The sequence below is a fragment of the Natator depressus genome, chromosome 7 (assembly GCF_965152275.1).
Source record: "Natator depressus isolate rNatDep1 chromosome 7, rNatDep2.hap1, whole genome shotgun sequence".
Classification (NCBI taxonomy): Eukaryota; Metazoa; Chordata; order Testudines; family Cheloniidae; genus Natator; species Natator depressus.
In genome coordinates this window covers 58,617,832-58,645,578 of record NC_134240.1, presented here as the reverse complement: position 1 = coordinate 58,645,578, position 27,747 = coordinate 58,617,832, and the positions used below count along the sequence as shown (strand labels likewise).

General features: G+C 44.8%; 1 protein-coding gene across 1 annotated transcript; it reads left to right on the top strand.

Annotated features, from left to right (window-relative positions):
- Window positions 1-1,708: 1,708 nt before the first annotated feature.
- Window positions 1,709-26,240, top strand: DRGX (dorsal root ganglia homeobox). The gene is made up of 7 exons (XM_074959918.1): window positions 1,709-1,841; window positions 2,479-2,549; window positions 6,643-6,740; window positions 7,023-7,124; window positions 9,665-9,837; window positions 9,952-10,064; window positions 25,975-26,240. The coding sequence occupies exons 2-7, from the start codon at window positions 2,516-2,518 to the stop codon at window positions 26,238-26,240; spliced, it is 786 nt and encodes a 261-aa protein (XP_074816019.1). The 5' UTR covers window positions 1,709-1,841; window positions 2,479-2,515.
- Window positions 26,241-27,747: the final 1,507 nt, after the last annotated feature.

Below are 27,747 nucleotides of genomic sequence, written 5' to 3'. Positions count from 1 at the left end.
GTCTACATGCACAGGGATCCTGCATTGCCAGTCCTGCCATTGGGTGTGAAAGCAGTGGATGTGTAGGGGCTGCAGATGGGAGATTCAGCTTTGACCTTTGAGTTTTGTTGTCTTCTTCTCCTTCTTCTTTCTTCTTCTCTCTCTCGTTGTGTGTGTGTGTGTGTGTGTGTGTAAAAATGACCCTCTACAGCTACTTTGAGGATAAGGTTGGACTAGACCATTGCAGGAATTGGTGCCTGGTCCTGTAATAACCAGCTCAAATTCATAATACAGTTTTCTGTAGAGACTTGCCCGGATGGGCAAGTCAACAGCTATATATGTTGTCAGAGGGCGCTTTGCAAGATAGAACACGTGCAGGTTCTAAATATATCACGATCGTGTTAGATAGATTCCATAGCCAATCTGTTTTAGTTCTGCTTCACAAATAAAGAGTCTGAAACAGACTTTTAGTCTGTGTACACTTCTTTGGGGAAACGTCCAAATCCATGCCTTGTTTAAAGCAGATGTATAGACGAATTTTCAAAGGCGTATTCTTGTTTATTTAATGAGTCCATATATGTGGACTAACTACCTAAAGACCTCTTCGTTTTAAATCTCTCCCTGCTTCTGCAGTTGTGCAATCTCCATCCATCTTTAAACGTGCTTGTCTTTAAACGTGCGGTGTCTTTAAGCTCCCACCAGGTCTGAGAGAGCTTCTGTAGGTTTGCTAGCCCTGACTGCTGTTCCTGCACAGAACATTACAGTGTTTATAAAATATTAAATCTGTGCAGTCTGCCCAAGAAGCAATTGTTCCCAAATAAAATCAGTAGTCTAGACGAAACATAGACACCAGAACTGATCAACAGTTGTCTGACTTGCATCTTCTGATGCATCTTGAGTGGGTCATAATACCAACTTTATTTTCAGTGGTGCATAAATTAATTACACGCATTTAATAACCAAAATATCATTATATTCCCCCTTTAATATCATAAAGGCTTTACGCCAGGGAAGCACTTAATAGTGCAGGGGGCCATAACAGGCCATTATCCTTGTGTAATGCTATTACAGAACCAATTATGCGCCATTATACTTGCTTTTTTTTGCAGTTTATGTGATTTGATCCAATCCCGCGTCCCTGACTTGAAAATTTCATCTGGGTACTTTAAAGTCTAATTTTCACCCGGGCTGAGGGAAGGGCTATCTCTCTCCGCTGAGCCTGCGTCTCGGATGCATTTTAAAAGTAATTGCAAAGGGTCCCGCCGCAGACGGGAAGCGAGCGTAAATCCAGGGACCCCTCGCTGTGAACAAAATCAAACTTTGCTTTTGTACGGTCGCTTGGAAAGACAAGAAGTGTGCAAAGCGGGGCCCCCAAAAACCCATCCAGCGGGCAATTAACAAGCGCTTTGTCAGACTCCGCATCCAGGGGAAGATGCCGTGTGGTCGTGCATCACTCCCACCAATAAGGGGGCAACCCAAAGGGGATGTACAGAGGGTCTGGGGAGCTCGGTGAAAGCGAAGTGCGTATAAAATAATGAGATTTTTTGTTCACATTCCTGATGTTTGCTGAGAAATGACGCTCTTTTTTTCCTCCTCCACACACCACGTGGGCCATTTGTAGGGCCCAATAGACCTATCCAAGTTACTCACTGTAGACAGCGCTGGAAATAATCAGATTAAGGCCAATTATGCGTGAGATTATAAAGGCAAGTGCTGAGAGGCAGAGCATGCTGTAGACAGATATAAAGACATCTGGCCACTTCCAGAACTCCGCAGAGCCCTTCTGTCTCTGCAGCCAACAACTCACAGCATCTTATTCCAATTAAAAACCACCCCAAATCTTACTGCTCTGGTTGTTTTAGGTATGGAAATTTTTTTTTCTGATTATTTACCTTCCGGATTTGGGATGTCACGCTGTATACATTTTAAGAGTTATTTTGCTTAAAAGGAAACTGGTGCCCAAACTGAACGCAGCTTCCAGTGGATTGGATCATTTGAAATGAAGACAGCCTTTAGAGTAATGAAAGGCTTTACTGCTATTTACTTGGGTCAGAATAGTTTAGACTGGAAAATAACTTCTTTTTTAAAAAATCAATCCATTAGTATCTCTAGGTAGTTCTCCTTTGGGTAAGTGTTTTATCTGTGACGAGAGAGAGAGATAGTATTTAGAAACTTTTGTTGGTTCTGAATGCTGTCCGCTAGCAATGAACTCTTTCACTTTCTTCTTTTAAGATCACTGTATGCAGTATTGGGGGCGATTATTTTCTGATACTGTTGAGATGGGCTGAGGACTCACCACTAAATTTCTGTAGGAGCGCTCAGTTTATTGTCTGTTCATTAATAATTATTTGCCGCCTGATGAAATCTCGCCGCTGGGGTTTGCAGTTGTTTTGTGTGAATGATGGTGGTGGTAGGGGGGTGTGGGTGTGGTTGATTTTTGAAAAAAAAAATCCCTATTATTCCGATCAGGAGAATGACTCTTTGGTGTTTCTTCCGCAGCTCTGGACAGCCGCCGTCCTTTGCCTTACTCCTGGCAATGTTTTACTTCCACTGTCCTCCGCAGTTAGAGGGTGAGTGTTGCGGCCCAAATTCGTGTAAGTCCCGGAGTTTCCCTTTGGGCGGGGCGGGGTCTGGGCAGTGTACCCCCGAGAACCTTGCAGATTTTGCCATTTCTTCCCTGATTTCCCCTTTCATCGGGAAACAGCAGAAAAGCGCAGCGTTTCCCGAAGAGGAAATATAATAGCACCCCTTGGTGTTTCCTCCAGCCTCAGGATGGAGGCAGGGATGCGGGGAGGGGGTGTGTGTATTTTTTAAAATTTGATTTATGTTGGAAGTGCCTTGTTTTTGTTGTGTCTCTCCCCCACCCCCCATGACATTTTGCCACCTGCCTCCCCTCTGTGGATAGAGAGCCCACAGATCAGCCCCAGGCTAGGAAGGAAATGCTTTCCTTCCCTCCCAGCACAGATGTTGGTTTCACGGCTGTAATCGGGACACTTTCCGGACCCCTCCCCCCCTTGTAGCCAAAGGGGCCGCATAAATCTTTAATGCTATTTTACAAACGTGCTGCGGAGCGGCTAGAAAGGAGACGACTTTAAAAGGGCTTTTTTAATGATGGTTCTTCGCAGCAATTGCGATGCCACTGTAATCCCGCTATCAGATCTGCCCTGTCACCCGGGCCGAGGCTGAAGGAGTGCCTCTTGTCTGGTCAGAGGCTAGGAATGAAACCAGATTCAACTCATTTAAAGTTCATTTTAGGAGCGGGAAAACCCGTGTGGGGCTGACTCTCCCATTGTCCTTTGCATGTGCTCCCGATGATTAAATAACCAGTGGAGGGTTCCTACCCAGCTGCCACATTTCCACCCAGCACAGGGGATTTCCCCCCCTTTCAACCACCTACAGAACTAGCCTGCAAACACCGAGACTCAGGGATTTCAGCGGACAGAAACTACCCCATCTCTTCACCCGAGTTTTGATGAATCATTAGCCTCGATGTGCCCAGTTTTGTACAGGCATCCCCTATATTCCAGCTATTAAACTGGAGCAGCGTGAACCAAGTGTTTCATACAGGGCTTCCCCAAAACTCCCACTGCACGCTAGACAATTTTGTTCATGTAGCTTATTCCTCAAAACCAAACACGCGGTGACTTTTTTTAAAAACGACACATCCAGAGAGCGACCGTGATGTGTTCAGAAATCACCCTGAAGCCGATCTTGTAAATCCCCTTCCTGAAAATGACAGGTGTCAGAGTAGCAGCCGTGTTAGTCTGTATTCGCAAAAAGAACAGGAGGACTTGTGGCACCTTAGAGACGAACCAATTTATTTGAGCATAAGCTTTCGTGAGCTACAGCTCCGATGAAGTGAGCTGTAGCTCACGAAAGCTTATGCTCAAATCAATTGGTTAGTCTCTAAGGTGCCACAAGTCCTCCTGTTCTTCTTCCTGAAAATGTCACTTACCTACTGAAAGTTGTTTTCACTTTAGACGAAGACGCAGAAGCTTGGCATATGGGCAGGAGTGAAGGCTGTCAGCACCCCTCCTACAGAACAGCCTCAAAAATAAATTCTTTCTTCGTGAGTTTTCCCATGATGTGATTAAAAAAAAAAAAAAAAAACCAAAACAATTTGGGGACAATATTTTGGCAATTGAAGTTAAACTCTTTTTTAAAGCTCAAAATGCTCTTCTAGTATCTCCCCCCACCCCACACACACACGCGCGCGCACAAAAGTGTCATAACTTTTTTTTTGTTTTTTATTGTAAATGACAATCGATTAGTGAATGACTCACTTTTCTCTAGTTAGTATCTCCACTTGCGAAACTGGCTGAGGTACTAAATTATTAGCCACTGTGCATGCGGAGTGAAAAACTTTCCACACAATATGCATCATGATTTTCTGACATGCAGATTCGGTCTGTATGTGCAGTAGAGAATCGGACATGATACCACCAGGTTATTAATCTATGCATTTTTTTAAAAATAGACCCTCTTTCAGAGCCTTCCCCCGGGTCAAAATCCACTTTCTATAAGTATCTAAAGCTTAGTTTATGAGTTAATTCTTATTTCCAAAATTAATACACATGCAAAATACACGCCCAGGATAGATGAAAACACCTCCTTATCGCGCATTATAACAGCTCCTTATTAATTTACACGTGCCAGATGACATATAATACAGAACCCTAAAGACATGCCAGATACAGATATTCAACATGCAACACATTACACGTAGCGCATATAATACCAACATGCCATTCAACTAATCAGTCGTCGTATTTGTAAATACTTTGTTTCGTGAATTCTGAACAGGTACCATTCAGAACAATATCCGGCGTAAAATATGCATAAAATAGCAGAAAAGAAACATTTAGCTAGGAAAGGGGCCATCTGATCAAATAACTCTTGACTGTTCCTTTGTTGTTACTGAAGGGGAAAGAAAAGAAGTATAAAAACCAGATTTAAACAGTACTAACTCCGTGGGCATACAGACAAAAAAGGTTAGACTCAAAGTGGGGGCGCATGCATTATTTAAAATCTAGACTGTTTGTTTGTCTCCCTACCGCCAGCTCTCAACAAAAGGGGTCCTCCCTTTAACACCAGGGTTTGAGCTGAGACATGAAAGGGCCGTCACTGCTTCTGTTAGAAAATCCTTGTACAAGAATGGACAGGAGTTGATTTTACAATAATACAGATTGCCCTAATGCAACGCCTGTCTAAGATCAGTATCACACAGCCAGTAAAGGGTGCATTTTCCCGCTCTTCAGAGTTTCTATAGACTCCTGGGATTCCTATTATTATAATTTATTTCTAGTGCAGTAGCACCTAGGAGCCTAGATAATGGACCAGGACCCCGTTGTGCTTGGAGCTGTACAACCATAAACTCCGAACACATCATTCGGCTTTCGGGGGTAGAGGTTAGCAAACAAAGCATTAGCTCTAGTGTTACTTTGAGTGCTTGTGGGTGGGTGTGTCTAAACGTTCGAATAAAATAAGTTTTGTTGTTTAACAAACATAGAAATGCACTGATCTGGGACTTTTCAAAGACTAATCTAATATTTAAAATACCTGGTTTGTTTTTAAAAGGGAAATCCGCAATTCAATCATCCATAATGTATGGACCAGGCTCTTGTTTTATTCTTTTTACAATTGTGAATGGACAGAATGTGAATATTTACGAGTTAGCTGCTATGCAAGCATGCAACTGTTCCCCCTGATCTTTTAGAAACACACACTACTGAATCGCTAGCATAAATTATCGAAGGGAATGAATGCAGTCCGTCAGGTGAAAAGTTCACTTGTTAATTCAGATTCACGCTATAAGTGGTTACTTCTATTTACACTATAGATCATAGCCATTGTGGTTGATCAGGAAATGAAATTAGCTTCTCACATTAACAACTGCATATTATTTACCTGAAAGACTCCAGTCTGACACATAAATGTGTATTCATCATAATGAAACTGACGCGCTGATAGAGTTCGGACATAATATGTATTTGTAAATGCCCTACCTGCCCCAAGTTACAGAACAACAATAACCATCTATTCGGTCCCCTCTCCGTCCAAACAGTTTAAATATAGGTTTCTTTCTTCCTTCCGTCCAATAAGGGGACATAAACCACAAAACACCGATGTCAGGAGTTGAGTGCCTGAAAGCAGGCACCCTCTGTTCCTTCCCGCTATGCCCAAAGTGGTCACCCTTGCTCGTGTGCTGCCATCTCGGTTTCCGCAGCAGTGCCCCTTGACTTCAGCGGGGAGTTCTGCTGTGAAATTGATTGATTGCGCCGGCCTCAGGCTCAGGAACAGAAGTTCAGAGCAGAGTGTCCGCTCCCAGCACCTCTGCGCCTTGCAGTCAGACACCTGACGCTGGGTACATGGAGAGGTTCAGTGGATATTTATAGTTAGTTACATTTTATTGTATTATTGGGAAAGGACAGGCAAAGTGGACATAGGGCCCGCTGGAGATCTCAGCCAGATTGGTGTGAATCCAGGGTGACTCCATTGGAGTGACCCCGGATTTACACCGCACCGAGGTCCCAGTCCGGACCCCAGAGAACTGGTTAGGGGGAACCGCGCGCTCCAGGGCGCAGGCAGTGCAGGGTTCCCAGCGGTATCCTACGCAGAGCGCCACACATTCCTCAGGCACTGCCCTGTCCCTTGCCCCCATAGGTTCTGCCCCCTTCGGAGGCCACTCCACGGGAGACTTTGACGATGGCTTCTTACGCAGGAAACAACGCAGAAACAGAACCACGTTCACCCTGCAGCAGGTACGGGCGCCTCCTTCCTTCCCTGTCCCTGCAGGCTCACCTGCAGCCCCTCCCCGCAGAGCTCAAGAAGCCCCTCGGATCCAGCGGAGCCAGAGTCTGCTCCCTACAGCCGTAAGGTACAGTCTGACGTGGCTGGTTCAGTCTGCCCTGTGGCTGTGCTGTGAGGAACACAGCATCCAGAGATCCCCCCCTTTACCAGCGTGGATAAACTCCAGCAACTCAGACAGACAGCAAACCCAAACCTCTCCTCTTGATAGATATTTCCTCTCGTCCTTTAACCAGCTGGAGGCACTGGAAGCCGTTTTTGCTCAAACCCACTACCCCGATGTGTTCACTAGAGAAGAGCTGGCCATGAAAATCAACCTCACAGAAGCCAGGGTGCAGGTAAACATTCTGGTGAATTATTTAACTCTAATATTAAAACTGGCAAACTTTTTTTTTCCCTTTTGACATCATGATTGCAGAGTGCACATTTGGCCAAAGAAAGCAAATGAAGACGATCTGTCATTTTCATGATGCACTTTAATAACATCAACATAATGTGGAATATTAGATTAGGTTGATTAATCGGTCATTCATAATTAACTAGTGATAATGTTCTACACTAATTTGTCCGCGTCTCTAAGGTACTAAATTACATCAATGCACATCCATTTCCTTGCTTTGGAAAAAATAAAAAAAGAGCTGAGACGTGATTCTCCAAAGCAGCTAAGACCACTATCAAGCAAAGGGGCTAGTCTATTGCAGGACTCCAGTTGCCAGAATAGAAATCCTTCTGCATCACTTTAACTTTCCTCCCCTCCCATTACTTTCAAAATGCTGCATTTCTGTGGATTAAAAATCTTACAATGCTATTTAAACAGCTTTAATTTGATCCCATAATTAGCAGGGCCCACAAACACCACTTCTTAAAAAAAAAAGCTTTGTTTTTTCCCCGTATCCATAGATTAACTTTATTTAAGTGTTTTCAAACTCTGTTGAGCGCTGCAGTCCTGCAGTCGCATGAGATGGATGCATATGGCTTTGCAAGCATCCACCGCTGGTTTTCAAGCCATTCTTTGAGCACAATTATGTATTCATTTTATTTATGGGGCTTTTCTGCATGCTGTCCCACCCCCCACCCATCCCAGTGTAGGTGCTCCGGGTTAAGACTATGCAAAGATCTAATTGTAGGAAATATAATAGCTTGCCTTTTGTTCCCTAGGGTCATGTTAGTATCTCTTAAAACCCAATGGCTGAAGAGCGATAATGGAATTCACTGCAGTAAATAGGGGATTGTAAACAAATTATTTCTCCTATAATCAGATTATGCGATCCTGATTATTAAATCTGAACATGAATCATTGGTCATATACAGGCAAATTAAACTGATTATTATTTGGAAATGAAAATCTCCTTTTGCCAGTGCATTGTAGGTGCTGGCTTTTTTTGCTTTTTTGTTTAAATAATGTCATTTTGGCTACTGGTGCCTAAAGACTGAACTGCAAATTGAGATAAATGGGACAATTATTGAGCATTCAGAAGTGGAAGATCATAACTTCTCTCTGGAAGGTGCAAGGGTGAGATAGGGGTGGTGACAATTAGATTGCTGAGGACTGGTGTTTAGCCTTCTTGTTGGCTATTATGCAAACAGACAATAGATGCAAGCATTTGTTTAGTCTGCTTTCATGCAGGGACATGGGGAAACAGAGGATGGGAGATATGTTTACATTTATACCCCTTGCTCATTCAAATATGATTAATGTGCTATAAAGCAGAGTCTTAATCGAAGATGATGTTGTCAAACAATAACTAAATAGGGAAATAAACGACTTCATCATGCTCTTTCCTCAGAAGCAGGCAACTGTCAGTGCAAAGTCATTAAAATATGATAATGAAAAATAGCTCAATTAAATGTTGTTATAGCTGTGACCTTCATTCAATTAAGACGCAAGAAAGTGTCTGCATTTTGCTTTGCGTTTAACTGCCCTAAATTTAGTCTATAGATAAAATCATTATTCAACATTTGCTGATACATGCAATTAAAAGCTAGCTAAATAAAAATGAAGTTGTAGGAGAAAAATAATTATAACAACAATGCTGGCCATTCTGTGATCATGAGGTGCATTTCCTGCCCCACGGCTCAAGGGGGGTTTTCAGCATTTTCAACCTGCCTAACTATTTGAAGGATGTAAACACCAAGGGGGGGAGAAGAATGAAATGGGGGGTGGGGGAGAACCTGGAATAATGGAATGAAATTAAGAACATGAACATTTAGGCTGAATGTCAGAAAAAAGTTTCAGACAGTGAGATCTGTTAGACTGGAATAATCTTCTGCAATGATAATCTACCATCCTTTGAGACATTTAAATGTGGACTGGGCAAAAATGCCAGAGAATATACTGTAGGCAACATCCTACCACTAGAAACTGGATGGAAAAAATGACCTCTCATGGGCCTTTTCATCTCTGACTTCTTTGATCCTAACTGAAACTCAGTAAAGATTTATGGCTAAAATCATCTAAGTACTTAGACAAGTCCTTAAGTGCATCTATCCCACACTTTGGCAGGAGCCTAATTTTAGTCACATGCTTAAGTCCCAAAGAAGTCAATGGGAATTAAAGTTAAGCACCTGCTGATATGCGTTGGTCAGTAGGGGCACTGTGTTGGATTGGGGCCTTACTATTGAAGAAAATTGTCATTAAAAATATTCCTATTGAGTGTTTTTAAACACAGTTTGATTTTCAGAGACAGAAGTAACTGTGTTCGTAAGGGCTTAGCAAAAATCCTGCTGAGGACACACTTGATTGTTCCACAAGAGAAAAGGAGAAGTTTTAGGCAAGCTTCAGACGACTGTCTCTACTGAAACAGTAATTCACAAGCAGCTTTATTGCTTCATGTCTGGTTAAACAGGGCATTCATCATTGATTTCTCTCCTCTTTTAGGTATGGTTCCAAAATCGAAGGGCTAAATGGAGGAAGACGGAACGAGGAGCATCAGACCAGGAAGGCTCTAAAGAAACAATGACTGAGGTGGCACCCCCAGTGAGGAATTTAAATTCCCCCTCTCCAGTTGATCAAACTCGGAACAAGAAGGAGAGCCTAGAGATTCAGCAGAGGTAAGGGTAATGAATGCATTAATAATTTCTCTCTCTAAAAGTACGCACATGCACTCACTTATGTCTTGAATCAAACAGTTCTGTTTTTCTAAGTTACTTTTTCTTCTCTGTCAGCCTAAGCCGATCAGTTGGCCCCACCGGGCCTTTCTTCCCCTCATGTCTACCTGGGACTCTTCTCAACACAACCACCTATGCTCAAGCTTTATCACATGTCGCTTCTCTGAAAGGTAAAGAGTCTCTTTGTTTAAATGTGGAGTGAAGGACAAAAGTGGATTTTTCAGGTTAAAGGGCCTAATCCCATGAAAAGCCAAATCCTGCCTCTCTGCACTCATGCGGTTAACCCCGCTGACTTTGATGGGAAGGAACAGGTGCAGATTGGATCCTTAATTGAATATTTTGCATGATTTTCAGTCAAAGCCTGCTCTCTTTACTCTAGCAGCTATTGCAGTCAGTAGTTTTACTCATAGAAGTAAGGCAAACAAGAGTTGGCCCTTTAAGATGTACTTTGCATGCATTTTTTTCAGATTCAAATTTATACTAATAAATTAGTTATACATGTCCTTTTGCATTATACATTACCTGGCACTATTACTGAGTGCCCCACCCGTTCTCTGTGTGCAGTTGCTTATGCAGCAGATATCTGCATAAAGCCCAATCTTTATTTTTCTGCATGGTAGGACCTCTCTAAAGAATTACATTGCTTGAGTGTCAGTGTGTGAGGATATACAAAGGTAATTTCCGATTACTTCAGGCCCATGCACTGAGATGGGAACAGTCCGTACCCACGCCCCTTAGTGTTGCCAAAATGCCGCAGTATGCATCTTTTAAAAATAAATTACCAGCTGATCCATTAGCTGTTCTTTGCCTAGCAATTTATAAGGCTATGGGTGTAACCAGGATGAATTCAATTTATAGATTTATAAAACATGAAGTCCCATAATACTGCCAAGCACAAAGTGGAACATTTCTGTGCCACATACATCTATGTATTAAATACATTTCATAAGGAAAGTTACCCAGAGTTTAAGTGCATCTCCTGGGAGTAAAAACGGAACCTTGTCCCCTTCAGAATACTCTCTTGATTTGTGTTCATGCCACCTGGGCTGGTAACAAGTGTTATCATTTCAATAAATGTACCTTGGTGAATTTTAAAGCAGGTTAATATTTGCTGATGCTGAGCCTGGCATTCTGGGACAAATCCAGCCCTTGCTTCTAGAGCTGCAGAATCCACACTGGTTGTGGAGCCAGTGTAGTTCTGGTGGACAAAGCGCCAGGACTGGATTTGGGAGGAGTCACACAGGGGGTGCCCGGGACCAGACCCCAGCTTCATAGAGGCTGCCAGCATGGCAGAGCTCAGGAATTGGGCAGGAGCACATTAAAAGTTAGACAATCTGCTTCTACACAGATCTTCTGCACAAATCCTTGGCAGCAGTGGCAGGTTGGGGCTATGGAGGTTCGCTTCATCCCTTGGGCTGAAACAGTCTCCCTGGAGCAGTCCCAGAGTCTCTGGGCAGGAGGATTCCTTTTCCCTAGTTTCCAGTGGACACACAGATTATACAGTCAGCTACTCAGGCTGGGACTTGCTCCCTGAATTTGGCTCCAAATATGCGCTTTGAATTGAGACAGGTCAGAACCAAAGCTAGGTAGCTGAGCATTCCCTTACCCACAAACTTTGGAGAAGTTTGCACCCAGACCCAGATTTAATGGCTTAGATTAATCACTAATATTTTACTACCCTGCACAGGGGAAAGTCCTGAGCATGACTAGGAGCCCTGGGCTATTGCAGAATGGTGTTAGCTTAAGAAATCCAGGGTGGATTTGCATATCTGTCTGGGGGATGGGGGGGCGCTAAGAAGGGTCTGTTCTGCCTGGCATGTTACCACGTTGCCAGTCGCAGAGATGAACTGGTGACCTGAGATGCTGCTTTGAGCATAGGATAAATTTTTGTACCATTACATTTTTGGGAGCATTGTATTCTGTTGTATGTGTGTAGGAGTTGGTTATTGTTGTTTGATGTGGTAGGGCTGATTTCTAGCCCTTGGAAAATAACTGTAGCATCCCCTTATGGTGATTGCATGCAAAACAACGTCACCTTTCCCTGACACTGCTCCTTCCCACCTCCAGCGTGTTCCCTTTCTCTGCAGCACTGACTGCAATCCACACAGAGTGAGAAGGGGCTGTGGAGGTAGGAGAGCATGTGGAAGTGGTACACAACGAAGGTGTATCTCAGAGAAGAACACAGCTCTCTCCCTGACCTAAGAGATCTGCTGTGATCTCCATCGGAGTGTCAGTGGCAAAGAGGAAGGAGAGACTCCTGGAGAGTGGGGTTGGTCAGCCTCCGCTATGGCACATCATATTACTGGAGATAGGATGAACCCATGTTTTGCCACCTGCATCTCTGCAAAGGCCTCCCCCAAAGATCAGGTTTCAGAGTAGCAGCCGTGTTAGTCTGTATCAGCAAAAACAACGAGGAGTCCTTGTGGCACCTTAGAGACTAACAAATTTATTTGGGCATAAGCTTTCATGGGCTAAAACCCATTTTTAGCCCACAAAAGCTTATGTCCAAATAAATTTGTTAGTCTCTAAGGTGCCACAAGGATTGCTCAAAGATCAGTGACTGCAGAAGTGGCCCTGGAGATAAAGCAACAGGATTAAGAAAATTATGCACAGGGAGGTGGTTCAACGTGCACATCCATCTCAGCCTTTCTTAACGGGTGTGCAGGGCACCTAAATGCTGTGATGATGGGTGCAATAAAAAGACAATAGATATGATGAAAGGCAGACAGACTTATCTGATAGGATTAGTCATAAAGCAAATCTCAAAGCAGGCACGTATGAACAGGGAGGAAGGACTGAGTAACAAAAGGTTTGGGAATAATTTAACAAATGTTTTCCCCTTGTTTGTGCTGTGTGATCCCAAACAAACCCCAGTCCCCTGGCCTTTCAGGACATGATCTCTAGCGTGGAAGCCAAACTGAATGTTTTATTGACTCTGGATTTTTTGTGGGAGCTAATTTGCTTATGCTTTCCCAGCTCACTAAAGCCCTGAGTCAGGAAAACACTTAAGCATGTGCTTAACTTTAGCCAAGTCCCATTGAGCAAAACGGGACATAAACCTATGTTTACTGGTTGAGATTGTCTAGCTTCTGTTATTCAGGAGGTCAGACTAGAAGATCATAATGGTCCCTTGTAGCCTTAAAAATCTATGAGTCTATGACTTTAAATTGTTTCTTGAGTCAGGACTTACGTTTGCAAATCTTGGACCATATCATACCATCAGTTTTTAGGCGGACATCCTCATTATTAGGACTTAGCTATGTTGGGTAAAATACTGGTTTCTGACCACACTGCAGATTTCAGTTGCATAATTGATAAACCCCCTATTTACATCAACAGAAGCTCAACATTTGCAGGATTGAGTCCTCAACTGGTAAATTAGTTTCATGGGTTAAACGGTGCTGGTTTAGAACTACTGGGCAAAATAGTCATGAGCCTTATCCTGATCTCAGTTACACTAGCTTTTCACTAGTGGAATGCTACTGAATTACTCCTGATTTACACCAGTGTGAAAGCAGAACCAAACTCCAGATGTCAGTTCGGAGGAGAAGTAAGGAAAGGAGAGAGAGACACAGTGTTTTAGAAAGTCTGTAAATCATTTTTACATCTTGTTGAATTCAACCAGCCAGAGGCTTGGTTTGTCCCTCTCTTCCTGCGCCTCACAAACTATGAGTAACTTACATTGATTTGGGAGTTAATTTGTAACCCAGGACAGTAGCAAAGTAGGGGAAAATCCAACCCCCTGGATAGATATTACTTTGTAGCTATTCCAATCCCCTGGATAGATATTACATTTTTATCTTTGGTGATGATTGAAGTGGCCTACATGGCTAGAAACTGCTTTTAGAATCACTTTAAAAGAGGAATCAGGGCTGGATTCTTCCACAGTTACTCACACTGAGTAGGACCTTATCTTGCAAGTAGTCCCATCAACATCAATGAGGGGTGTAAGATGCTAGTCAGGGTGAATAACAGTGGCAGAATCAGGCCTTCCATTTTTTCTTTGAGGGATGGGGAAGGGAGGAGAGGGGAGAATTAAAGGGAGTCTAACTTTGCAGGGAAGATCTGAAGCATTTTTGCAAACTGCAGGAGTCAGATGACCTAAAACTCTTAGGATTTCTGTCATGCTGGCCATGAGTGACAGCTTTTTGAGCCAGCAGAAGTATTTTATCCTGTGGAGGTAAAATGAGGCTCCCAGAATTAAGGTGCCTTTTCTACAGTCATACATCACCCAGCATGAATCTCCCCAGAACAGTGTTACCAGTGTCTCTGGGTCCATCTGTGGTGGATCCTGTGAATGGCAGCAAGGGCTGTGCATGCCCATGATTGGGAGAACAGCCCCTGCTAATGTGTTCCTTGAGAAGACAGTGAAAGCAGCCTGCCTGGCAAGCAGTGACTCACAGATGAGCCATGCATACCCAGTGAATCAAATGTTACTGGAAAATTTAGGTTATTTTACAGTTCCTAGTGGGAAAAAGGATTTGCTGGTCTGTATTGGACTGCTGGGCCATCTAGTTCAGTAAGAGGCCGGTATCAGTGGACAATATTTGATGGATGTTTTAAAAGAAGGCAATTCAAAATTAATGCTGCTAATAATAAATGATGATGATTCACCTAGTTAACCATTATTCTACCCCCAAGGCTCATTTTCATCCCACCACCTGAAAGCTGTACAACTAGGGGCAGCCTGTGTAAAGAAACCAAAACATTTTCTTCTCTCCGTTTTGGATCACCTGGCCCTAGTTCTCCAAAGCCACCCACAAATGCCATCTGAATCTGACATCTTGTGATACAAACCATCACAGGATGGGGCCTTCCTAGAGGAAGGCAACCCAGTTGAGACAAGAGATTTAGGGCTAGCCTCATATGGCACAGGGATTCAAGATGAGCTTCATCCTCAGAGATCACCCCTCACTCAGCACAGCTTTGCAACTCTGGCCCGAGCACAGCGAGTGCTACTTCCGACAGACTAGGAAATGTTGCTGTAGAGCAAAACAAAGTCAACCCTGCTCTCTCAGGAAAAGAGCCCCATGCCTCAAGACCTCTGCTGGTTCAGGAACTCAGATCTGTTCCAAAGGGAATATTCCCACTCTAAGACCATCCAGGAAGGAAACAGGGCATTGGTACTGTAACATCAGAGAATCGTGGTGCAGAACATAGACTATTCCACAGAGTAGCGCATCTTACCATCAGGAAGTTTTCTTGATTTTCAGCCTATATTCTCCCCATATTAATTGTATCCTATTAACCCCTTCTATCACCTGGGACAATTCCTCTCCCTCCTAGGTGTTTATCCCATCAAATACGGTATTTAGACAGTCATCATCAAGCCACCATGAGAGCTATACATTTGGAAACAAACATTTGATAGTGGGCTCTTCAATCTAGAAGAGAAAGGTTTAACATACTCCAATGGCTGGAAGTTGAAGCTAGACAAATGCAGACTGGAAATGAGGTGTACATTTTTAAAGGTGAGAGTAATTAACCATTGGAACAATTGACCAGGGATTGTGGTGGATTCTCCATCTGACAATCTTTAAATCAAGACTGGATGTTTTTCTGAAAGATTTGCTCTAGGAATTATTGTGGGGCAGTTCTCTGGCCTGTGTTAGACAGGGGGTCAGACTAGATGATCACGATGGACCCTTCTGGTCTTGGAATCGATAAATCTATGAATCTAGATGATACGGTTTATCAGTTGAAGAATCACAATGGCATTCTGAAATGGGATCAGCCGTTATGAGGGAAATGAAGCCTCATGTTTCAGGATACTAGTCATCTATTAAGTTCCTGGGGTTCGGAAATAGCTTGCTTTAGTCCACCAAAGCATCAGGGGTTGGGCACCATCAGAAATTGGACTAGTTGGACCACTGCACTGGTCCACTATGGCAATTCCTGTTTCCCCGATGTTCCGAGATAAATCATTTACCATAAGCCATGCCTATGCAGTCCATTTAGCAGATTTAATTGCAGAGCCTCAAATATGAAGGGGAAATACTAGCTTTATTTATGGGCTGCATAACAATAGTCATCAGGAGAAGCTAGTGTTCTAAATGGAGAGACCTCAGAGCACCTCCTTAATGGATGACAGTATGAATGCAATTCATTAATGGAGAAGAGGTTATTAATGCGTGTAAACAAGAAACTCCGTTTTTAGCGGAAGTGCTCTGCTGTTCTTGTGGCTGAGGCCAAAAGCACGTCCGTTACATTCAGCTGAAACTTCCTGAGAACCTGCGATACATAGTGCAGCGTATGTGGAGAAAAATAATTACACTTGCCAGGGAATTACTTTCATAATTCACTCCCAGCTCCTCTCCGTGCAAGTGATAGCTCGCTCTGTTTTTGTAGCAGCCCCACTCCATGGATAGAGAAGCAGCATTGCACGTGACGTTATATACCAAAGCGGATATTCCAAAGCAACATTGATTAGGATCTTTCACGGTTTGTTTGCTGCTGTGCTTGCAGTTGGGAGCATTATGGAGGATTCATTGTGTAATGTCCAGTAAACAGGCTAGAAATGTAGCTCCACTGTGCTTCAGTTTTTATTATGGACAGATGAGAATTTGTCAAACGTCACTTGGGTAGAGAGAGACTGGGAATGAAACATGCAAGAACCCCAGTTATGCTTGAACTGGTGTTTACAAGATGAAAGAAATGTTGTCTAGTGTAAAAAATAGGGGACTGGAAATCAGGACTCCTGGGTATACTTCCCTGGCTCTGTCACTAATTTGGACCCTGCCTCAGGAATGCACTTAATTACGTGCTTAAATGGTTTCCTCAGTGTGGGACCTTGGGCAACTCATTTAATCTGTCTGGATCTCCTTTTGCTAACTCAGTGCAGTGATCTGGTAAGGTGGAAAAGCTGCTGCTTTGTGCACAGGTGGACACAGGTTCAAATCCTGATTCATCTCTTGCAGAGAGGTAAAAGCGCTGCTGCCTTATGGGGGAAAGGCTGGTACAGTTGTCAGACCTGGGCTCAGTTCTCTGATCTGCTACTGATTCCCTTTGGAAGCCCTTGGACACATGACTTGGTCTCTCAGTGCCTCAGCTCCCCGTGTACAAGGGGTATGCTAACACTGCCCTACCTCACAGGGATGTTGCAAGGATAAATACATTAGAGAGTGTTAGGTGTTCAGATACCATGGTAATGGGGGCCAGATAAGTAGCTAAGATAGAATGAAGTAAATGGGAATTTTGCTGTTGATTTCAGTGGGAAGAAGGGTCAGGCCCTTTGTGCCATGGCTTTCCTCATGGGGGATGGCAGCGATGGTGGGAAGATTGAATCTTGACAAGCCTTGGTTGTGAGACAGATCCTTACTGGTGCAGGTGTTCACTCCGACCTCACATAGCATGGCACAAGTCTACAAGGTGAAGGATTGGACCTGTTTGGAGAGGACTTGAAGATGCTTAGGGAAAAGGTGGTGGGGGAGCTGCTAAATTCTGGTTGTTTCTAAGGATTATGGTTGGTCTCAGATATACATGCCCTGCCCTTGTGGGCTTCCCTGCCCATGCAGCCAACGGCAGAATCTGGCCACAGATTCCTAAATTATTTTTGGAATTGCACTAACAGCACATAGAGGCCGGACACAGACTCCTTGCAGCTGGGACTGTCTCTTCTCGTGTATTTGGGCAATGCTTAGTGCATCATGCATACTGCCCTAATAATAGGAATAATGGAAAAATGAGCTACTCTTTAATGTAAAACATGTGAGTACAATTCATGTAACGTGAAAACCTTGTAAATATCCTGGGCCCAAAGCTGTATTGTATGCCAACCAAAGCTCACACTGAAATAACCGGGCCAGCACCCCAGCTCCGTTTTGCCTGCTTTGTGCTGCTCCAGTGGCAAACCTGGCAGATCTGAAATCCTGGTGGCATTAGACTATTAGAGCCACCATAGCCCGTTCTGTGCCACCCTTTCCCAGCCTCCAGTGCAGAGGGTGTGGCTGGAGGAAAAGAGATGTGGGTGACATTCACCTGCACTAGGGCAATTTGGGAATGTGAATTTACAGCAGGCATGAGGCTGCTCTAAGTTACACCAGGGGCCAGGTGGGCCCTTACCAGCTCTAGGCTGCAGGAGCTACTTTTACCCTCCCACTGATCGGTCCTGAGTGCAGCTAGCTACACTGGCTGTTTGTAGTAGTCGTGGAACGCTGGGTTAAGCCCCCCTGGTAAAGGCAATTTTACTGTGTGGGGTTCATGCTGGTGCAAACAAGTTGAAAAAAAACAGCTGAATATTCTAAAGAAAAAACATTTAAACTCTACTCCCACCCGCCCTTTACTGGAAATTAAACAGCATGTAGTGGTGTGCCACAGCCCAGGGTTTTAAATGAGGATTTCGAAGGAGCAGAAGGGAGTTAGATACTCCATTTCCTACAATTTCAGGCTCCAGCTAAGATTTTCACCCCCACACACAGAATTTGAGAGAGGAAGAGAATCGGTTTTTGGCTTTCAAGAAGATGATCTATTGAATTTCTGAAACTGTTGAGCTAAAATCATATGTATATTTTTTTGAGTATTCCTAAATCAATATATGCCCGCTCCACTTCCATTTTCCGAGGCTGATTCTGAACATTAGAACAACGCAGCCTGTGCAAAAGGGTTCTATGTGTAACCCAAATTGTAGTTCAAGCACCTTTCCAATTAAAATGTGCTGTTGGCAGAGACAAGACAGAACTAATTTAATTTTTCCTGTCAGTCTCTGTAGTAGATCAATTAAACTGCCAAGTGGATCAAATATTTCAGACTGTATTTATTACATTAAATATTTATGTTCAGGCTGAGCCTTGAAAGCATGATGTCATATAGGAATGCAAGGAGGTTTCAATCAATTCAGCAGAATTTGCTGTAACTTAATGGAACCCTACTTGTGTAGTTTAATTTAGTATCCAGGAGGCAGAGAGTTCTTGAAATAAAACAGTTCACATGCTGTACTTGAGCAGCCTGATCCAACTCCCTTTGAAGTCAATGGAGGAACTCTCATAGATTTCAGGGGGAGGTGGCTCAGGCACTAAGGGTACATCTGCACTGGAATAAAAGACTCAGACTTGTGGCCTGGCTGCGGCTGGCCCGGATCAGCTGACTCCGGCTCACAGGTGTCAGGCTGTGGGGCTAAAAATTGCTGTGTAGATGTTCAGGCTTGGGCTGCAGCCCCGGCTCTGGGACCCTCCCCTCCTCACAGGGTCCTGGAGCCCAAACATCTACACAGCAATTTTACAGCCCCGCTGAGAACCTGAGCCCAGATCAGCTGAGCCAGGCCAGCCATGGGTGTTTAATCGCTGTGTAGACGTACCCTCAGTAATTAAGAACAACTGTTTATTTTCCAGTAGTGTTGCATGCACTCCCAGGTTATTGCAATGAGATAATGGGCCAAGTTCTTCCCTGGCATAATTTGTATTCGCAAAAAGAAAAGGCGTCTCTAAGGTGCCACAAGTACTCCTTTTCTTTTTCCCTGGCATAAGTGGATGCATATACCAGTGAAGTCAATGCACTTTTCTACCATGGGCCCATTGACAAACATGTAGAAGGCATGGGGACCAATTCTAATGTCACTTATGCTGCTTTATGCTGATATAGCTCCATTGACTTCATTGCACTTACTGCCCATTTACACAGGTGAGGTTAGAATCAAGTCTGCCTTCACATGACTTGCTCCTGTATATTATAATGAAGGGCCAGTTCCTGCTTTAATTTACACCAGCCTGACCCTGGAGCAACGACACTAGTTTAAATTGAGTTATTCTGGATTTATATAGGATAACTGAGAATGGAATTTGACCCATCATCATACAGGCATTTTAGTGGCAAAGAAAATTAGGCAAGCAGTTCTTGGATGAATTATTGATGGGGGTATCCATGTGTTCACCGGGAGTAGCTCAACTGCATTCAACTGCAGAAAGCCAGTGGGTAATAACAGAACTAATTATTAAGCAAAGAACCTAGATTGGTACTGAAAACTGATAAATATTTTATCCTTTGCTAACCATAGAGCAAAAATTATTCTTATTCGATTGAGTCTATTCCCACTCATCTGAACTCAGCCAGGGTGGCCTCAGAAGGGGAGATACTAATTTCTACCTCCCCTCTCCTCCCATACAGCTGGCCAAATTAATGCTAGCCTCACTTTTGTGTTACCTGGGCCCACTTCTTTCCCTTCCAAAGGACTTTGATTGAGTGGTAATGTTGGGAGGTCGACTATTCTCACAAAAAGGTGGCAAAAAAATGGACTAGCTGAGTTGGGTGCTGAACTTGTTGAAACAGCAGGACTTTTTCCTCTCTCGATTCAGGACCTAATGCTGCTGCCACTGAAGTCTGTGGGACTGTGGGAGTTTTGCTATTGATTCCAATGGAGGCTGTGTCAGGTGCTCCGTGACTAATGTCTACACTACACAATTAAGTCGACCTATGTTAGGTTGACTTATAGCTACTGCAGTAATTACTGCATTCTTTTCGTGTCCACACTACCCTCCTTCAGTTGGTGGTGCACATCCTCACCAGGAGTGCTTGCACCGACTTCAGAGGAGCAGCATGGGGGGCTGAGAGCTCCCAGCTCAGCCACAGCCCATTATCTCAGCTTCCCGGTCCCCATGGGAGGGAGCTCCCAGCAGGAGCCTGGCTACCGCCCAGGCTCTCAACTCCCCGTGGGAGGGAATTCCGCATGGAGGGGGGAGCTGAGAGTCTGGGCAGCAGCCAGGCTCCAGTTGGGAGCTCTGCAGGGAGCCCCCAGCCTGAGCTCTCAGCACCAAGCAGCAAGACTGCAGCTGTCAGCAGCACTGCTGGGCTTCAGAGCTGGAACACCCCCTCCCACCTCCATTTCAAAACAGGGACCCTACCAGTAGTGAAATTGACATTCTTGTCAATTTCACCACTCTGGCTGTCAGCCAACCTGACAGCCAATAGGTGATGCAAGTAAAGCAGTGTCCATAGAGACAGGGTCTATAGACACTGTGTCACCTGAACTATGTCGACCTAAGCCTTACACTTCTTGTCGAGGTGGGTTTATTAGGTCGGCATAGCAGGTGAGTTACAGCAGCAGAAGGAACACTGTAGTGTGTACACTTACCAAGTTAGGTTGACATAAGCTGCATTACATCCACTTATCTTTGTAGTGTAGACATGCCCTTAAATCACAATGTTACAGCACTTGATGGCCAGTGGGAAATAATGACAGTGACAGAAATAACACAGCATTACTATCTGGATTTTTAAAAGAACTGCTGCATATTAGCATTGATATTGTGGTAGAATCTGCTGGCGCGGTGGCCACACCTGGGTTGGGTCCCATTTTGCTAGGTGCAGTACATATAAACAAATGAATGATAGTTCCTGCTAAGCTTTGGATCAGATCTCATTCTGAGACCTAATTTTTGGATATTTTCTTTCCCTATCTGTTTCTTTGCCATAAGTGAGAAAAAGCAGCAAAATTTCTTAAATGCCTGGAAAAACCGAATCATGTTTTTTTATTGTAGAACATCATAGTGCTGCTTCCTTTCCTAAACTGTCATGATGTGCTGCTCTGTGCTGTTAAACTGTTGCTGCATTTCACCCCAGAGGTGGCTGCATTTCAGTGGGGCTAAGCGTACTGATGTATTTGTTTGTGGGTAGCAAAAATTATACTTCATGTTACATACTGTGCAGATTTTGTTATAAATCCCCTTTTTCATGTGCTCAAAGCTTCACCTTGTTACTTGAACTGGAAAGTCACAAGATTCAGTAACCTGTGCTGTTGTAGCCATGTTAGTCCCAGGATATTAGAGAGACAACCTGGCTGAGGTAATATCTTTTATTGGACCAACTTCTGTTGGTGAAGAGACAAAAGCTTCAAGCTTACACAGAGCTCTTCTTCAGGTCTGGGAAATGTACTCAGAGTGTCTCAGCTAAATACAAGTTGGAACAGATTGTTTAGCATATGTAATAAGTAATTAGCACATATTTCAAGGGACCATTCAGGGTGAAGTGGCCAGTTAACACCTCTCCAGTCACAGGGAGGGGGGAGGAGAAAAAAAATCTGGGGGCAGAGGCGGTTAGTGGGTTATAGATTGTTGTAATGAGCCATGACCTAAAAGTGGCTATTCTTCAACAAAAAGACTTCAAAAACAGACTCCAACGAGAGACTGCTGAATTGGAATTAATTTGCAAATTGGATACAATTAACTTAGGCTTAAATAGAGACTGGGAGTGGTTGAGTCATTACACAAAGTAAAACTATTTCCCCTTGTTTATTCCCCCCTCTCCCCCACTGGTAATAGCTCATCTTAAGTGATCACTCTCCTTACAGTCTGTGTGATAAACACCCATTTTTTCATGTTCTGTGTGTATATTTGTGCTGGAAATGGCCCACCTTGATTATCATGCACATTGTAGGGAGAGTGGTCACTTTGGATAAGCTATTACCAGCAGGAGAGTGAGTTTGTGTGTGTGTGTTTTTTGGGAAAAAAGGGGGGGGGTGAGAAAACCTGTATTTGTGCTGGAAATGTCCCACCTTGATTTTCATGCACGTTGTAAGGAGAGTGGTCACTTTGGATAGGCTATTACCAGCAGGAGAGTGAGTTTGTGTGTGTGGTTTTTGGAGGGGGGTGAGGGGGTGAGAGAACCTGGATTTGTGCAGGAAATGGCCCACCTTGATTATCATACACATTGTGAAGAGAGTGGTCACTTTGGATGGGCTATTAACAGCAGGAGAGTGAGTTTGTGTGTGGGGGGGCGGAGGGTGAGAAAACCTGGATTTGTGCTGGAAATGGCCCAACTTGATGATCACTTTAGATAAGCTATTACCAGCAGGAGAGTGGGGTGGGAGGAGGTATTGTTTCATGGTCTCTGTGTGTATATAATGTCTTCTGCAGCTTCCACAGTATGCATCCGATGAAGTGAGCTGTAGCTCACAAAAGCTCATGCTCAAATAAATTGGTTAGTCTCTAAGGTGCCACAAGTACTCCTTTTCTTTTTGCGAATACAGACTAACACGGCTGTTACTCTGAAACCTGTGTGTATATAAATCTCCTCACTGTATTTTCCACTGAATGCATCCGATGAAGTGAGCTGTAGCTCACGAAAGCTTATGCTTAAATAAATTGGTTAGTCTCCAAGGTGCCACAAGTCCTCCTTTTCTTTTTGTCTCTATTCAGTCCATGATTTTTAGTGTCTAGCGAAGTTATGCATTTTAGCTCCCAGGCTCATCTTCTGGAGTTGTTGTGCAGGTTTCCTTTGAGGATGAGAATTAAGAGATCAGATACAGAGTGATCGCTTTGTGATCACCCACCTTGTCTCTACCAAATTTAGGGTCTGATATCAAACACCCTCAAGGTAGAGATGTTCAGCCCACCAGGTTTGGGAAGGTTTAGGATCTGGGGTTTGTGCAATGGGTTAGGGCTCGTACACACTACCACTTATGTCGGTATAAATTATGTCACTCAGGGATGCAAATAAGCCTCCCCCAAGCGACGTAAATTACACCAACCTAAGCGCTGGTGTGGACTGCTCCCGCTGACATATCCATCACCTCTCCTGGAGGTGGTTTTATCATGCTGACAGGAGAGCTCTCCGGTCGGCATAGAGCATCATCACCAGACACGCTACAGCGGTTCAGCTGCATTGGTAAAGCTGCACTGCTGTTTCGTTTCTAGTGTAGACTAGCCCTTAGTAACAGTTGCAAGCACTGTGGGATTAATTTGGAAGTAAGGCACGGCAAAAGTATTACTTCACCGATCATGAGCTCTGTGTCTAGGAGTATTGCAGGGGTTAAAAAGACAGCTCAATTATATTAATAAACTCTCCACACTTCCTCCTGATTTTTCAGAGAGCATTTTCTCAAGAAGCCTTCCTACAAGTAACTAATGTCCAATAACTGTCACTGGGAAGTTTTGCTAATGTCCAGAAAACAAACAACTGTCTAAATTCATGTTGACCCAGTGGCACTGAGATTAGCTCTGTAATAGAAAGAATACCTGCTTCATGTAGGTTATAAAATCCATCACTCTGTCATGAGCCATTTAACTTGGATATTAACTGCTGAAATTAACGCAAGTCCTTGGCTTGGAAAGATCAGACGCAGACACTGCATTGCATCAGTTGTGTTCTGTTGTGTCGTTGCCTGCTGGGGATTGGCTGAGAGTAGGATTCTGCCCTGAGTACTGAAGGAGGTGCACAGGAGCTGTGGGGCTGCTGGAGCCCCTTGGAGAAATTCTGTCTGTGAAACTCTCTATGGGGAGTGCATGTTGGAGCTATAGCTCAGCCATCGCTGCAGAGGGGGAAGGGCCCTGGCTCTGCTCTCAGGTTGTCCCTGAACTCCCCACGCCTTTCAGACACAGCCCAAGGAGGCATTAACAGGGATTTCACGCCCCCATTCTGGGATTCTGGCTTGCTCAGTGGTACAAGGGGAGGCAGTTAGACAGCACTTGCTATGGGTTATTTAGCACACACTTGCCAGGACGTCGAGGGGAGAAGTGGCAGCATGGGGCAGGCAGACAGAAAAGGTGGGTATGTCTGGTACTTAGAAAAGGCACAACTAAGTTGTCCTGCTGGGGACAAAGGGGAGAGGGGCTTTCGTTCAGTTTGTCCCAGGCCAGTAAATAAATGTCTCCCCGGCCCCATTGCCCCCAAATCCTCACAAAGTAAATTAAAGCTGCACTGATATAACGGGACTCCTGGCACGTAACCCCCAGGTGAGTCCATCAGCACAGTCTACTTCCTTCCAAAGCTTCCCCTCCTATATCCCAGCAGGCCTCACAAGAATCTAGAATTACTAATATGGCCGATGGCAGGGACTACATTTCCCATCACACCTGATGTCCTGGCTCTTTTGGGGAGCCTGGCTGGGAACCACCCAGAGCCCAGGGGTTAAAGTCAATTGAACAAGAAGGGAGAGTTCTCATCACTCCAGCCAAGGAGTGGGGGCACGTCAAGCTAGGGAGAGGAGGAGGCTCTCCCTTCTGGTTTTAGCAGTGGGGTGGGGAGGAGGAAGCCATGTTCCCTATTGTTTTATCTCCTGCCCACTCAGCTAATGGAGCTCCAGGTTCGGGCCCTAAAGCCAGGTCAGCAGCTATACAACCTCAGACCACTTCCCCAGACCTCCACTCCCCCTCAGGAGTCACGTCCTCTGCCCCAGAGATGTTGTCCTAGGAAAACCTGGCCCCGAGGGCTCCCCTCAATGGGTGGGTACAACCTGTTAAGGCAAACATGGTGCCCATCTAGCTACAAAGGAGCCAAGTGGTTAGCGTGGAACAAGCCACCTTGTATTTCAAGAGACACCACTCCCCTTGCTCTTCACCTGTGGTACCTCTATCTGGCGTCTTGTTGTCTCTCCTAAGCTAGGAGAATTGGATGGGGGGGGCCTTGTCAAGAACAACACAGGAGAAAGTTTGGATCCCAACTTCAGGGTGTTGGGTTCACCTTACTGTTCATGGAGACTTTCAGCTTCAGAGCTAAGGAAGGGCCAGATTCCAAGCTGGTGTGGACCACGGATCCTCTCTTGCTGCCAATAGCACTGTGATGTTTACACCAGCTGGGAATCGGCCCCGACTTGTGTCATCAACTCGAGCTGGTTGAAATTTATTTGTCAAGGCAGATGGTTTTACAACAGGAAATGCCATTTTGATTAAACTGAAATTTTTTCATGACATTGTCTCACTTTCCAATGAACTTTTGTTTGGAAAAAGAATCAGGGGAGGAAAAAACATGGTGACGTTTCTGGAAAGGAAACCTTTGACTATTTGCTTCACAACCTCTTTCTGTTTCAAAATGTAATTTATTTTGTATACATTTGTTTTAAAAAAGACCAAAAAATGGGCAAAATGAACCAGGATTTTTAAATGCTGGGTTTTCATCCCGAACGGTGACAAATATTTTTTTCAAAACCTAGAAATTTTTCAGGGATGGAAAATCCATTTTCCTACCAGGTCTAAGTTATAATGAAGCTGATTGTGGCTTTAGACCCAGTGAAGGTCCAGATCCCCAGCTGCTTGAATAAGGGAGCCTCTTTTGAAGGCAATGGTGCTGTGGGGGTTATGCCAGCTGGGGACCCGGCGCTGGTTGTGACACCACATTATCTGAAGCTGACAGTGGCTTGTCTCTTTCCTCCCCCAGGGAGCCCTCTGTGCTCTTGCTGCGTTCCAGACCCCATGGGCCTCTCCTTCCTCCCCACCTATGGCTGCCAAAGCAACCGCACAGCCAGCGTGGCAGCACTGCGCATGAAAGCGCGGGAACACTCGGAGGCCGTGCTGCAGTCTGCCAACCTCCTGCCGTCCACCAGCAGCAGCCCCACCCCCCCGGCCAAACCGGGCCCGGAGAACAGCCAGGAGAACAGGTCGTCTCCGGCCAAGGAACAGATGGATGGGGACAAGAGCGTATGAGGATGGAAGATCCCCCCACCAGCTCCTTGCAAGAAACCCTTGGCCTCAACCTCAGGAAATGCCATGTAATGGACTGTGATGTGGGCCCTTCCAAACCAGATGCCGTGAGGCCACCATGGATCCTGAGGATCCAGAGCAAATACAAGAGGACTCCGACTGCACATCACACATCCCTGCTTTCCTGATGCCACTGTAGATTTATTCCTTTGATTTACTGGCACCTTCTGTGTTTGGAACCGTCTGTGATACCATCTTTAGCCTTCTTGCATCCCAGTGATACCAAATCATCCAGGGCTCTGGCCTGCTCCTACTGAACTCAGCGATGCCCCCTGGCATTGGCTTTGTCAGGAGCAGGATTGACCCCAAACACCTTTGGCCTGGCCTCGGACAGTGCCTCAGGGTAGGCCGGGCCTTCCCGGCTTGGAGTAAGGGACAGGCGGGTCTTTACCTGGCTCTGAGCTTCCTTTGCGTGACGAGCCCCCACTTCCCAGAGGAGAGGTAGCAGCACTCAGGAATCCCCTGGGTGCCTCTCACAGACCATCTGCCTCTCAAAATGGTGGTGCCTAGAAAATGACAGACAGCTCAGGGGGTGGAAAGCCACATATCACTGCCACTGGCCATGCACCTTCACCTCTGGTGGGGAGGGAATTGGGCACAGGGGGCTGGTGGGGGAGACTCAGCAATGCTAACTAGTGCAGTGCCTTGCAGAGGGACTCCCAAGCTCTGCTCTCGGCCAAGCCAGCCAAAATCGCTGAGCCGCAGGGCTGTCACACAGCATGGCTCCTGCTGCCTCTGGTGCGATGGGGGAACTAAGCCACAGAGGCACTGTGTGTTTGGGGGCTGCCCTGGCCCATTTAGCTCTACCCCAGAGGAGAGCACATAATGCTTTGTATGCCAGTTTTACGTGCTACTTTCCACTGTCACCAACTTTCACTGAATCTGTCCCAGCCAGCCTCTGTCTGAAAAGCAGAAAACAGAGTCAAACTCATTCCAATCATACTAAAAAGAGTGAAACTTCCATCGAGTGTTTCAGCGGAATACAATGATCACCAGCAAAATGAAATTGCTAGTGACTGAAATCCCAGCGCTGGGCTCCATGTTAATGTTTTTCCATTGTTTGTGATACTTCCTGTATCCACTATAGGAAACAATGGAAGTACCACGGCAGCATGAATAACTCGCAAGCAGCAATGTCAGCATTGTACTGGAGATGGCAGACATTTCTGGGAATTTAAAGGCTTTTTTTAGGTGGGATTGTTGAGCTTTGAAAAAAGTTCTAGGACAATTCCATGCCATTTTGCAAATGTGTCTGGAAAGAGAAGGTGGCAAATGGAGTTGCAAAAGGGCAAACGCTTCCTTGTGTGTTGTATTTTAATAAAGAGGAAGAAAGGATCTCTGGATATTCCTTTATTCTAGCCAAAAGCAGGCTGTCCTGTCTCCTGATGCTTGTCAGTTTACTGGAAAGCCAGGAGTACATCTTAATTTGCTGGCTGTATGCACAGTGAGA